The 14,436-nt window shown below is 43.2% G+C and overlaps 1 protein-coding gene across 2 annotated transcripts in view; it reads left to right on the forward strand.

Moving 5' to 3' along the window:
- Window positions 1–14,436, forward strand: part of MYO9A (myosin IXA) — a 398,158-nt gene that overhangs the window by 343,103 nt on the left and 40,619 nt on the right. For both annotated transcript variants that reach the window (XM_084641695.1, XM_084641696.1), the window contains exons 20-25: window positions 2,056–2,136; window positions 4,022–4,132; window positions 5,821–5,943; window positions 6,860–7,009; window positions 9,161–9,474; window positions 10,301–12,019. In XM_084641695.1, the coding sequence (XP_084497821.1) occupies window positions 2,056–2,136; window positions 4,022–4,132; window positions 5,821–5,943; window positions 6,860–7,009; window positions 9,161–9,474; window positions 10,301–12,019 (2,498 nt within the window). The remainder of the gene's footprint in view (window positions 1–2,055; window positions 2,137–4,021; window positions 4,133–5,820; window positions 5,944–6,859; window positions 7,010–9,160; window positions 9,475–10,300; window positions 12,020–14,436) is intronic.

The raw sequence follows: 14,436 nt of genomic DNA on the forward strand, positions 1-14,436 counted from the left end.
AAATAAATAAATAATCCAGTTATATATTGTACATATATTAAGTAAATTGTTCAAATAATGCAAAAATAAGAGATAATTTCGGCACAGTTAGTGCTCCACGTTTGTTACAAATTGCAACATAAAAGCAGAGCCAACTTCAATCTGTCTACCTGGAATTTCCATGCAAACAGTCACTCTTCTCCACACAACATGAGGAGGTCATACATTTTCCACAGATGAGTGGCAAGAGCAATGAGATGGAGTTTGTCTGGGACCCTTCCAAATGGCCTGCTAGAGCATTAATGTCACCAGGCTGTGCCTCTAGGAGAATGAATCTAGAGGGCGCTCTAGATGGAATCTGTCTCACTCAACCCAAGCCCAGAATAGATCTGAAAGCCTCTGCATGATGGGTTAATACTGATGTTCCATTGGGTAGTTATTTAGAAAAATGTTTTTGAAGTCTAGAGAAAGTACAGGAAGAAATGGGAATCTAGGAAATCCTAACCGCCCAGTAGTCGCAGCTTTTTGCATCTCAGTTGAGAAAAGAATATGGTAGAAAATCTATCCGGTTCAAAACAGTTCTGACCAGGAGCATTCTATGAAAAGGCCAATGCTCGTAGTCTAAGGAATTCACTATAAATTGAGCTATATGAAAGAATGGGAGGCTAGTCTGGATAAAGGGATATCAGACAAACTGTGAGAATTGATTTGAAAGAAACCAGCCAACTCCATTTTAAGACCATGCACCAATGATAACTTCCTCTGATTCCAGTACAAGAAAACCCTGTGAGGCAGAGTCAGATGTTTATGGAGATTTTGGAGGAAAGGGGGTGTTCATTTTCATTGGAATGTCCTCCAAATAATGGATTTCTGAAAATGAGCAAAGCAGATCAGTGGTTATGCTGTCCCCCACGGCCCTCTGATAATTCTCTTGGGCCTCCCAGTAAAATATATATCATTGCAAAGTGAAATTCAAAGCTCATTTCCCTTTTGTACTAAAAACCTGATGTCTAATTGTACGAGGTGGGACTGGAAACTATCCTATCTCAAAATGCAGTATGTACAGTATAGGTCACATGAGCTGCCATTGCTATTCCTGAAGGCAACTATTCATGTGAAAAAAGAACATTTGTGTCTTTATAGCTGCATGTTGGATACGAAGACATTAATGTTCAAGTTTAACATGTTTAGCATATCTAGAGATGTCTGTGGAGCTGGTGCTGAATTGAATGACCCTGGAATAAAATGTACTTCTCTTTGGTGTTTTAGTTGACTTCTGCTCTGTCAGAAACAGTTCTTAAGTTGTGTGACAAAGTTCCTCCTCTACCTTGGTGGGTCTTGTGCTTATTGGCGGATTTGCTCGCCTTGGAGCTTCAAGGCAGCCCTCAGTTTGGCTGTTTTCATGAACCCACAGTCCAGGTCAACTCCTCCTGTGTCTGACCAGAGTTGGGAGGTTTGGGGGGAACCCGGGCCTGTCCTCTACTCCGGGTTCCAGCCCAGGGCCCTGTGGAATGAAGCTGTCCAGAGTACCTCCTGGAACAGCTGTGCAACAGCTACAACTCCCTGGGCTACTTCCCCATGGCCTCCTCCCAACACCTTCTTTATCCTCACCATAGGACCTTTCTCCTGGTGTCTGATAATGCTTGTACTCCTCAGTCCTCCAACAGTACGCGTTCTCACGCTCAGCTCCTAGTGCCTCTTGCTCCCAGCTCCTTACACGCGCACCACAAACTGAAGTGCGCTCCTTTTTAAATCCAGGTGCCCTGATTAGCCTGCCTTAATTGATTTTAACAGCTTCTCGATTGGCTGCAGGTGTTCTAATCAGCCTGTCTGCTTTATTGTCTCCAGATGGTTCCTGATTGTTCTGGAACCTTCCCTGTTACCTTACCCAGGGAAAAGGGACCTGCTTAACCTGGGGCTAATATATCTGCTATTACTCTCCTGTAGCCATCTGGCCCGACCCTGTCACAGTTAATAATTTCCTCAGAGTTTCCTCTCATGGGTGAAATGTATGAAACTTCAGTGTAGGTCACATCTAGCTTTTTTCCAGCTTTTAATTTTTATTTTCTGCTGCAGGCATCCCTCAACAAGTTGATGGAGACTCTTGGTCAAGCAGAGCCTTATTTTGTCAAGTGCATTCGATCTAATGCTGAAAAGGTAAAGATCTATCATTGCCAAATGCTTGGTAACAAAAACACCATTCCCCGTTTTTGCATTAACCACCCACCACACCCTCACTGAAGAGAATAAAATTGGAGATAAAGGTCAAACTCTGTCTTGCTCTCACTATGTTGTTTCCAGATACTGTGGTGTATGATTTCATTGTTTGGATGGTTCATTAACATGAACCCTGGTAGTTGTGGTGCTTAGGTACACTGTAACTAATCATTGCTGCTTCAGATACCACAAACAACAAACACTGTCCCCTTCCAACATACAGATGTGTCACAATGTCCCACTGGAGTTTCACTGGAATCCCAGAACTTGATAAGAAAGGTGCTCTCACAGAACAGCTGCCTGACTGCAGCATGAGTGGTTTATTAGGATGCACTTTCACCCTTAATTCTTAAGTGTCTGGGTAAAACCCACAATAACTTGGAAATACTTTGGGGTGTGAATTTGTTATGCTTGGCTGAAAAGAAGAAAAAGGACCTCCTGGATGAGTCAGTGTGTGCAGAGACCATTGTTAAACATGTATGGTGGTACAATACAATATTGTGTAATATTATTCTTTCTTGATAAACCACAATGACCCTTCTGGTCATCATGTAAATAATAATTTGAGCTGTCTCCTTTGAAGTTCTTACAAGTCTGGAATTCATGTCTGCCATGAATGAGCACTAGGGCTTCCAGCTTTAATTTAAAAAAAATCCATATGAAATTTTAATTGAAAAAAGGAAGATACTTTCATAATAAACCTCATTATTCAAATTAACTTAGTTGTACATAACATTTTTCCTTTACATTTTTTAGAAGATGAATTGGTATCATGGACTATAAATTTATAAACAGAGCTGGAACGAAGCTGGCTGGCTTGTGGGATAATGGAGTCTATCCACTAGATCACCATTTTAAATCCAGCCCGATCAGTAATGCTTTGAAGCCATTTTCTTCCAATGGAGTACCTGTGGCACCTCAGAGACTAACCAATTTATTTGAGCATAAGCTTTCGTGAGCTATAGCTCACTTCATCGGATGCATACTGTGGAAAATACAGAAGATGTTCTTATACATACAAACCATGAAAAAATGGGAGTTTACCACTACAAAAGGTTTTCTCTCCCCCCCACCCCACTCTCCTGCTGGTAATAGCTTATGTAAAGTGATCACTCTCCTTACAATGTGTATGATAATCAAGTTGGGCCATTTCCAGCATAAATAAAGCGGGGGTGGGGGGGGAGAAATCCTGGATTTGTGCTGGAAATGGCCCACCTTGATTATCATACACATTGTAAGGAGAGTGATCACTTTACATAAGCTATTACCAACAGGAGAGTGGGTTTGTGCGGGGGGGGGGGGGGGGAAGAAAACCTGGATTTATGCTGGAAATGGCCCAACTTGATTATCATACACATTGTAAGGAGAGTGATCACTTTAGATAAGCTATTACCAGCAGGAGAGTGGGGTGGGGGGAGAGAAAACCTTTTGTAGTGGTAAACACCCATTTTTTCATGGTTTGTATGTATAAGAACATCTTCTGTATTTTCCACAGTATGCATCTGATGAAGTGAGCTATAGCTCATGAAAGCTTATGCTCAAATAAATTGGTTAGTCTCTGAGGTGCCACAAGTACTCCTTTTCTTTTTGCGAATACAGACTAACACGGCTTACTCTGAAACCTTTCTTCCAATGGGTGTTCAGTAATAAACAAGTTGGTGGTCTTGGACTAGTTACTGGGAGTCCATATCATACTATTGGCAACATGTGTGTCATACAAAAACATGTCATGTTCTCAATCAACTTCCATGTCTAGGTACTCATGAGTTTATGAAGTGTTTGTGGTTGGGTGAAGTAACATTGTCTGTCTGTTTTTCTCTTTCAGCTCCCTCTGAGGTTCAGTGACAACCTGGTGCTTAGGCAGCTGCGATACACAGGAATGCTGGAGACAGTTCGAATTCGGCAGTCTGGGTACAGCTGCAAATATTCCTTCCAGGTTAGACGAAGTGCTTTTACTTTTTATTCATTTCTGATAAAACATCATATCCTGGTAGATTGAGGTGGCCCATTTTTTACACACACTCTTATTTCTAAATGCAGGTGAATTTAGAGTTCATAAAAGTGAGTGAATAATATCGCTGACTGGAGCCAGGCATGGAGGGTGGTCATGTGCTAGGCCAGCTTTGCCAATGCACCTAAGTTCTAACTTGCAAAGCCTCAGCTATTCTAGTTCTGAACCAAAACCACCAGTCATGCAGTTGTTTGCACAGAAATGTGTACCTAATTTTCATGCATAATTGCGCACACACATCTAAAATCAAGACCATAATGTGCATTAGACTCTAGAATGAATTCACTCAGCCACATTGTGACCTAAGAGGAGTCAAGTCCATGTTTCCAGAAATGAAATTATAGTGCGCTAGGCCCACTAAACCTCCTAAAGGTAGATATCTCTATCAGAGGTTACAGCCAACTGCAGAACTGAGCCTGTTCCTAAACCAAGCAGAATTCTGCCTAAACTGTAGTTGGGCCATATCAACAAAGTGGAATAGTTATGGGTCGATTTTATTTTAAGTAAACCTTTTTTCAATCACATTTTCTTAATTTAATATTTTATTATTGAGCTCTCTATAAAGAAGTTTTTTCATAGTAACTGTGAGCCAGATAATCTCTTCCGTTTAGGAATGAGCTCATATGGCAGCCTCCTGTTACTTGTTTCTGTTTTTGTTTCCTTTCGATGAAGATAATTTGCTCAGGCCAGTCAGCCCTAACTCAGGGAGCTGGCATTTCCTGCCATAATCTGCTAGTGTTAAATGCATTTAGCCATCATGCAGAGGTTCCCAAACCTCACAGCTCCGGGGAGGCTGCCTTGGTTCACACAGACTTGCTTATTCAAAGGAAATATTTCTTTTTACCTGGTGGTTTTATCACATTTTTTTCTGTGTGTGTGTGGTTCTTTCATCAGCAGCTACCACCCAGTTTGTTTCCTGTAGTAAGACGAATGGATAGCAGCTATTTATGGCATTGAGAATACTGCCATGGCTGTTACAAAAGCTGTTAGAAGGAAGGACTATCATTTCCTCTGTAGGGAACCTGAACCCCTTCTTTCTTTGGGGTATCTATCTTCAAGGACTCTAGCAAGTCTGATGTTTGAACCATCAAAATGGTAATGTTGTGAAGCTCTGTGTTTTCTGAGATACTCTGCAGGTTCTGGTAAATCCCTCCGGTAATGATTGTTTCTCAGGATTCACTGCACATTTTCACAGAATCTCTTGAGTGTTCCTCTGCAGGCAGACACTGCAGTATCTCCTATTTGTCTTTCATACAATTCTGAAAGTCACCAGTACTATAATTTACCCAGGGTCATGGTAGATTCTCCAGCGCTGACAATTTTAAATCAAGATTGGATGTTTTTCCAAAAAATCTGCTCTAGGAATTATTGTGGGGAAGTTCCATGGCCTGTATTATACAGGAAGTCAAACTAGATGATCACAATGGTTTCTTCTGGCCTTGGAATCTATGCATCTATAATAATGAAGGAATCTTTGAATACTGCAGTTCTTGAATGTCAGTTATGTTTCTGCTAATTTACTAAAACATACCTCATTTGGCCAGCAAATAGTTATGTAACAGTGACATAGCACTGCCCTTAGAATTTAACTTTGGTGGCTTCTCATTTTACAGGACTTTGTGGACCATTTCCATGTTCTTCTGCCACAAGGAATCAGCCCATCTAAGCACAACATCCATGATTTCTTCAGGAAAATAAAGCTCAGTCCAGACAATTATCAAGTTGGGAGAACAATGGTAAATACTTACCCACGGCTCAGACTCTGCACTGACCAATAAAGTCTGCCTGTATGTGGTAACTTGGTTTTCATACACGTTTGCATTGACACGACTGTTGTCCCACTTTACCAAAAGGAAATGGATTAAGTGAGAAGGGCTTTAATCATGTCATACACAACACAAACTACTAGAGATTGTTGCTTTCTGTGAAGCCAGGATGGTCTGATCATGCTATTTAAAACAAGTTAGCTTCCAATAATCACTCCACGCTTTGTCACATAACTTACTATTCTATGCTGTGTTGTTATAGCTGTGTCGGTCCCAGAGTATTAGAGAGACAAGGTGGGTGTGTTAATATCTTTTATTGGACCAACTTCTGCTGCGGAGAGAGGCAAGCTTTTCAGCTTACACAGAGCTGCTCTTCTTGTCTCTCTAACTCACTGTTATGAGTTACTCCTCACTCTAGAAAGGGAATTTACTTGTCGGCTGCTATATCTTGTGATACACATCCAACATTTCACAGCCACATACTGTAGGTAAAAAGAAAAGGAGTACTTGTGGCACCTTAGAGACTAACCAATTTATTAGAGCATAAGCTTTCATGAGCTACAGCTCACTTCCTCAGATGCATATCGTGGAAACTGAGGAAGTGAGCTGTAGCTCACGAAAGCTTATGCTCTAATAAATTGGTTAGTCTCTAAGGTGCCACAAGTACTCCTTTTCTTTTTGCGAATACAGACTAACACGGCTGTTACTCTGAATACTGTAGGTAACTGTCCAGAAGCCTTTCATAGGTATCCCAAAGTAAAGTCAAATGCTAAGCTCTTTACTTGAGAGCATTCCAGATACAGATGTCTGTGGCATTAACTCGTCTCTCCTGTGGCTGGGGAAGCATGACACACATTGTCTTCATTCCTCATGTGCTGCCTGTTAGGTTTTCATGAAGGAGCGGGAGCGCCAGCTTTTGCAGGATTTGCTGCATCAGGAGGTGCTCCGGAGGATTATTCTCCTGCAGCGTTGGTTCCATACTATACTGGAGAGAAGGCACTTCTTGAACTTGAGGCAGGCAGCAGTGATCATACAGGTAGGTGATAATACTGTTATTCACTATGTATAGCATCATTATTGTGCCTGGCACTTTGCAGACACAAAAGACCAGGTTCCTGCCCTGAGGAGCTTACAATCCTATTATAATGAATAATGACAATGTACTTCTACGGCAGGGAAAGGCAGATTAGAAAAGGAAAGCTTGTGACACTGGAATCCTTAAATCCATTTAAAGCACTGCTGCAAAAATCATCTTCCTGGCTCCTCGCTCTGACCACATCACCCCATCTTTATATGCTTCCTCTAACTCCACCTTAGTCCAACACAGCCTATTTGTCTTCACTTTTAAGGCCCTTTATGGCCTATCCCTGCCTAGTCTATCATCTCTTACATGCTATAGACATAGACTCCACCAGTGACACCACCCTTGATTGCCCACGTGTGAAACTTTCCAGCATGCACCATCTTGCTTTCTCCCATGCTGCCCAACGTGTGTGGAAGTTGCTCCCTGTAAAACCCCTCAAAGCCGAAACGTTATCCTCCTTTAAACTTCTTCGTAAAACCCATCTATGCTGTGATGCCTGCAAAACTCAATGGTGGGTAAGCAGCTGGTGCATTGTGACCCATTGCTTATGACACTGATCACAAATAAGGCTAAGAATTTTATCACGGCTATTTTAGTAAAAGTCAGACAGGTCATGGGCAATAAGCAAAAATTCACGGAGCCTGTGATCTGTCCGTGACTTTACTAAAAATAACTGGAGGGGTAGGGCTAGGTAGCGGGGAGGAACTGACAGGCCGAGCCTCCTACCATGGCAGGGGGCACAGCCCCGGCTCCAGTGGCCACAGCAGCAGGCGCAGCTCTGGGATGCCACGAGGAGGGCGCGCAGCCCTGGCTTCAGCCCCCTGGGGAAGCTGCAGGGCTGGGGCGCACGGCCCCGGCTGCAGCCCCCTGGGGAAGCCGCTGGGCTGGGGCGCACGGCCCTGGCTGCAATCCCCACCAAGCCCAGGACACTGCAGTGCTGGGGCACATGGTCCCAGCTGCAGTCCCCTGCAGAAGCGCCGGGTTGGGGCACACAGCCCCAGCTGCAGCCCCAGGTGGAAGCTGCAGGACTGGGGTGCACAGCCACTGCCAAGCCCAGGATGCCGCAGGGCTGGGGCACACAGCCCTAGCTACAGCCCCCAGCAGAAACTGCAGGGCTGGGACTGCAGGGTCCTAGTTCCAGCCAGCCCCAGTTGCAGGGCAGGGCACACAGTTCCACCTCCTGAAGCTGTAGAAGTCACAGAGGTCCGGTAAACTCACGGAATCTGTGACTGCTGTGACCAAATCATAGCCTTAATTATAATTCTCTCACTGTGAACCTGTGCTTCTCTCATTTGTTTGTCATGTCAACCAAGTGACTCTCATTTTAAATTTTGTAAGCTCTTTTGGGCAGAGACAGTCTTTGTTATATTTTTGTACAGAGCCTAGCACAATGGAGTCCATTTCCTAGGTGCTATTGCAATATAAGTTATATGAATCCATTTCTTTATCATTGGTGGTATCATTTTTTGTTTAATTTGTTTCTTCTCCAGGGTAACTGGGATAGCATATTTTATGAGCAGAGATGAGAGAGGGAGTTCTGTACTGTATTGTTCAGCTATTGATTTCATATTAAGAAGGGAACAGTTTTTCAGAACTGGATGGGAAGACATTAGCGATTGAAGTATCTGGTTTGAAAAACCTACCTGTATAACTCCCTGGAAACACAGGGTCACATCCTGGCAAAATCAGCCTAGTCCTTCATCCTTCCCAGTTAGGCACAGCAAGCAGTTGACTTTGGATCTGACTTTTAAATGCACTCTTAAACTGAGGCCTTGTTACTTATCCAAGTGGCTATTAAAGATTCCAGGAAACTTTTCCTACCAATAGTGGTCTGACCTGGTGTCCTGGGCAAAGTTTACTGTGCCCTCTTTCACAGATCCACAGGATCTGTTCTATGCCCCAGCTTTTAAACCCTCCCTTGGAGGAACCCCATCACTGTGTCAGACCTGCCAAGGTGTCCCACTCTTCCTTAGGGGTAGGCCATACAGCCTGAATGCCCGGCACATGTTTATTAGGAGAATGGGTTTATTTCATGAGTCTTGCTCTCTAAATGAATCTGGTACCAGACACATTACCAAGAAATGTTATCTGTTTTTTCTGCAGAGGTACTGGCGTAGTTATCAGAGTAGAAAGCAAGCTGAAGATTCCCTAGTTGATCCTCTTCTTCTCAGCAATGCAGCACTCGTTCTCCAGGCCTACTGGCGAGGTTTTGTGGAGAGGCGAAGGTTCCTGCAGATGCGGGTTGCAGCCTTCATTATTCAGAACTATTGGCGGGAATGTTCTAGACGTAGGCATGCCGCAGCCATGTGTATACAGGGAGGCTGGCGAGGATACTGCGCAAAGAGACTCTGCAGGGCCAAGAGAAATAAAGTCATCCTATTGCAAGCAGCATGCAGAGGATACATAGCACGGCAAAGGTAACGTGATCAACCTCGGTGGACACAAAAGTGAAATGTTGAATAAAGACGACTGTGTAGCATGAAGGCTGTGTGTTTCGGAGCAATGACTCCCAGCAATTGGCATGAATACTAGCATTTTTCAGGCTTTTGTTACTAGAACATCATGTTCCCCTTCCTTGGTGTGCTTGGGCCCCTGTGCTGCCGCTACATGCCTCCCACTCAGTTGTCCACTCTCTCTGTAACCCACAGTGGAGCTTAGTCTGCTCCAAACACCAGTCTCCTGATCAGCAGAGCCTTCAGTTGAAAGCACACAGCTGAGGCTTTACTCTGCTGAGGTGGTATAACTGTCTGAAAGGGTTGGGGCTCACTAGTCTACTGTAAACGAGATGAGAGCCAGAATAATGACTCTAAATACACTGCAAGTCACTAGTACCTGATTGTACCTCAATCAACCCAGCTAGAAAGCTGGTATAGAACATGACCAAAACACTAGATGTTGCATTTGAACTGTGCTTCCCTGGGTATATTAATTTACAAAAGAAAACAAAAACAAAATACTGAGAAAGTTTAGAGCCACCATTGTCAGGAAAGCAGCAGTTCTCACTAATAGACACCAGTGTCATTCACAACTGGGGAAAGAATGAAGCAGGTGAAAATTCAAAAATCATGTTATGTAGAATACCCATGTACAGTGTCTCAGTTGATTTATAAATGTGTGTTTAGCTAAGGTATTAAAACCAAACACAGGCACTTTCTCTTAAACGTCTCTTCAGAATCAATACAATGTATCCAAGCAATGGAAGAGGAAACGCTCTAAAAATCTGCTGTTTTCTCATTCTTGCAGATTTACAGCTTTAAAAGAGGAGAGACTAAAAGAGAGAGAGCTGGAGAATGGAGTGTCAGTCAGAGAAGAGGATGGACTGGAGGCAGATGCTATGAAAATTAGGGGCTCAGACCCATCTAAGTGGGAGGATGGCTCGTTTGAACAGCGGGTGAGAGCTGTAGAGGAACATAAATCAGTAATAGAGAATAGTCGGGTGAATCATGCTGATCCAGTAGATGGCTCTGGAGACTTACTGTACAAAAGACACGAGAGAGCCAGCAGCCAAAGTGGCATGGACATTGAAGAGGAAGTAGTTGTGAGAGAGAGGCCCAAATCACTGGAGGATCTCAACCAGAAAAAAGTGGTCCGCGCGAAAAGAGAAAGCCGGAGAATGCGTGAATTGGAACAGGCAATATTTAGCTTGGAATTGCTTAAGGTCCGGTCCACTGGGGGGGTGTCTCCCTCAGAGGAGCGTCGGTGGTCCACAGAGCTGGTGTCGGAGGTCCTTCATTCTCCACAGGGAACCCCAGAGAGTGAAAGCTCTCAGGGGAGCTTAGAAATGTTAAGCTGTGAGGATACTCAGAAGAATAAACTTGATTCTCCAGTTTTAGAAGAGCAAGACATGCAGTCTGTCTCCACTGAGACCCAGGACTCTCTACCTCACAGTCCTAAGCCTGATTTGCAGGACACAACCTTCTTCTCAGCAGATGTGAACAGCAACTTATCTAACAGAAAAAGGACACCATCAAGTTCTGAGTTACCAGAGAGTCCTGCTACTAAGGAGCGGGTGGTCTGTGATACCCAGAATGTTATCTACAAGATGCATCCAGGAGAGACCTTCATTTCTAGAAATCTGCCTACTTTCTACATTCCACCACAGGACACTCAGAAAGCAAATCAATCACTGGTGGAGAATAACTTGAAGAACAAACTAATGGAAAAGGAAGAAAGACCAGTTATGTTTCCTGGGGTTCAGAAAGATACGGAGCCAGGCAAGCAGGGCCCGGGCAAAGCCTTGGACAGAGAGAGAGGAGAAAACCCTCCTGTCAAGCAAGAGGAAAGCCTAGCTGCTTTTACATCAGATGCACATTCTTCAGACTCTGTTATCAGGAGACTTGAGAAGCTGAATGTCGAGAAGGAGGAGCGACAAAAGCAGCTGCAGCAGCAAAACGAGAGGGAGATGATGGAGCAGATCCGCCTGCAGAAGGAAATTCTGGAGAAACAACGCAAAGCTTTTGAGCAGTTTGAGAGACAAGGGAAGGGAGAGACCTTGCAAAGGACTGAGCACAGCAGAATCAAGGAGCCCTCACAAGAAGTGTCTCTCAGACCCTCCAAAAAAAAAGACAACAGGCCTCAATCTCTCCTCATCCTGAATCCCCAGAGCAAAGGGGAAAATTGCCAGACTGTGAATACAACACCAACCTCATCAGTGGATATTAAAGGGCTCACTGTTGCAAAGAAAGGGAGCCCCCCAGCCCACATAGCACAAAAGAACAGGCCCGTCAGCATGTTCCTGGAGCGAAAAGAGGGTCAACCTGGAATGACACAGGAATCAACCAGAACAGATCGGTGGAATTCAAAACTGGCTGTAGAATCTGGGGACTTCTCTAGCAGCCAAGCTGCAAGGACAGAGCGCCTCAGGCAACCCCGAATTCCCAACCAGAGCACCGATGGCTCTTCTAGTGAGCCGCGGGCTAGTGCTATTTTCTTCACACCGAAAGACAGTCATTTCAGCCTCCTGTGAGTAGAGCATTTGTTTCTTTGCTTGCTTTATACCATGAGAGGTGACTATTGAATGACCTTTCCTGAAAATAGTACTGATTTCGACAGGTTTGCAATGAAACAAAGAGCCACATGATCAGTTTTGGGCACCTCATTACCAGAAAGATGCTGATAAAATGGGGAGGATTCAGAGAAAAATATCAGTAATTATTAGAAAGCTGGAGGGATTGACTTAAAAGGAAAATTAAAAGAACTCTCATGCAGTGCACACCATACAGCCTGTGTCAGGTGACTATGGAGAGCCATGCTAACCATCTACAGCAAACATCTGAAAAGTGTTAACAGCAAGAAAGGAAAGAAATTACAGTAGCTAGGGCAGTACAAAGTGGTGTGAGTAAGAGGGATAGGATGAAAGTAAGAAACAGATTGAAGAGAAGTATCAGAAAAAAACTTAGTTTTATTATCTGGTAGAATAAATTATTATAATTATTATCTGGTAGAATAGATTCCCAAGGGAAGTGGTAGAATCTCCAATAATTCACACATTTAAAATTACAGTGGGCAAAATAGTAGTGAATGGTCAACTAGGGAACAATCTTGCACTGTCAGGGAAAGGGAGTAAATGCAGATCTTGTATGCACTATGGTTGTAGCCATGGCTGTCCCAGGATATTAGAGAGGGAAGGTGGGTGTGGTAATGTCTTTTACTGGACCAGCTTCGTTTGGTGAGAGAGACAAGCTTTCCAGCTATACAGAGCTCTTCTTCTTAAGCAATCTGTTCCAGCTTGCATTTAGCTGTGATGCTGGGAGAACCTTCCCCCGATCTGAAGAAAAGCTCTGCGTGTCTCGAAAGCTTCTCTCTCACCAGCAGAAGTTGGTCCAGTAAAAAAAAAAAATTTCCTCACCCACCTTTGTGTCTCTCTAGAGCAGATCTTCTCCCTATGGAGAGTGGAAGTGCTCAAGCTTTTGAAAAAGTCCTGCTGTGGATAAAGTTATACATTTAACAGTCTTAACAGTATTAGAAACAACTGCATGGAGTATGGGCAGTTCTTTGCAGGTTAAATGGTGGGTTCATTCCAAGCGCAAGTCATGGCAGCATTTTGATCCTGTGCTCATGTTTCTTCCCTCGCAAATCTGCAGGTCAGACTGATCTGAGATATGTCTACACAGCCGACATTAAAGCGCTGTGTAGAGACCCCTCCCGCCCGCCCCCACACACACACTCTAAATAAGAATGGTCACTATAGGCAGCATGGCAGAATTAGTCAGTGGTCAGGCAGATGATATCTGGAATCGTACATTGTGGCCCATGTGAAAGAAGGCACAGAGGTGACTGAGAGACCAGCAGACAAAGGTGGAACTTAGCTGCAATCTCTAAACTAGGGCTGTCAATTAATCACAGTTAACTCATGCGATTAATTCAAAAAATTAATGGCAATTAATCCCACTGTTAAACTATAGAATACCCATCAAAGTTTATTAAATATTTTTTGATGTTTTTCTACATTTTCAAATATATTGATTTCTATTACAACATAGAATACAAAGTGCACAGTGCTCACTTTATATTATTTTTGGTTACAAATATTTGCACTGTAAAAAATGATAAACAAAAGAAATAGTATTTTTCAGTTCACCTCATACAAGTACTGTAGTGCAATCTCTTTATATTGAAAGTGCAACTTACAAATGTGGATTTTTTTTGTTACGTAACTACACTCAAAAAAACAAAATAATGTAAAACTTTAGAGCCTACAAGTCCACTCAGTCTTACTTCTTGTTCAGCCAATCGCTCAGACAAACAAGTTTGTTTACATTTACAGGAGATAATGTTCACTTCTTAATTACAATGTCACCTGTAAGTGAGAATAGGTATTCACGTGGCACTGTTGTAGCTGGCATCACAAGGTATTTACGTGCTAGATGCACTAAAGATTCATATGCCTCTTCATGCTTCAGCCATCATTTCAGAGGACATGCTTCCATACTGATGATGCTCATTAAAAAAATAATGCGTTAATTACATTTGTGACTGAACTTCGGGGAGAATTGTATGTCTCCTGCTCTGTTTTACCCGCATTCTGCCATATATTTCATGTTATAGCAGTCTTGGATGATGACCCAGACATGTTGTTCATTTTAAGAACACTTTCACTGCAAATTTGACAAAATGCAAAGAAGATACCAATGTGAAATTTCTAAAGATAGCTACAGCACTCGATCCAAAATTTAAGAATCTGAAGTGCCTTCCAAAATCTGAGAGGGACGAGGTGTGGCGCATGCTTTCAGAAGGCTTAAAAGAGCAACATTCCGATGCGGAAACTACAGAACATGGACCACCAAAAAAGAAAATCAACCTTCTGCTGGTGGCATCTGACTCAGATGATGAAAATGAACATGCGTCGGTCCGCGCTGCTTTGGATCATTATTGAGAAG

Source organism: Lepidochelys olivacea, assembly GCF_965140295.1.
Source record: "Lepidochelys olivacea isolate rLepOli2 genome assembly, chromosome: 10".
In the NCBI taxonomy this organism is placed as follows: Eukaryota; Metazoa; Chordata; order Testudines; family Cheloniidae; genus Lepidochelys; species Lepidochelys olivacea.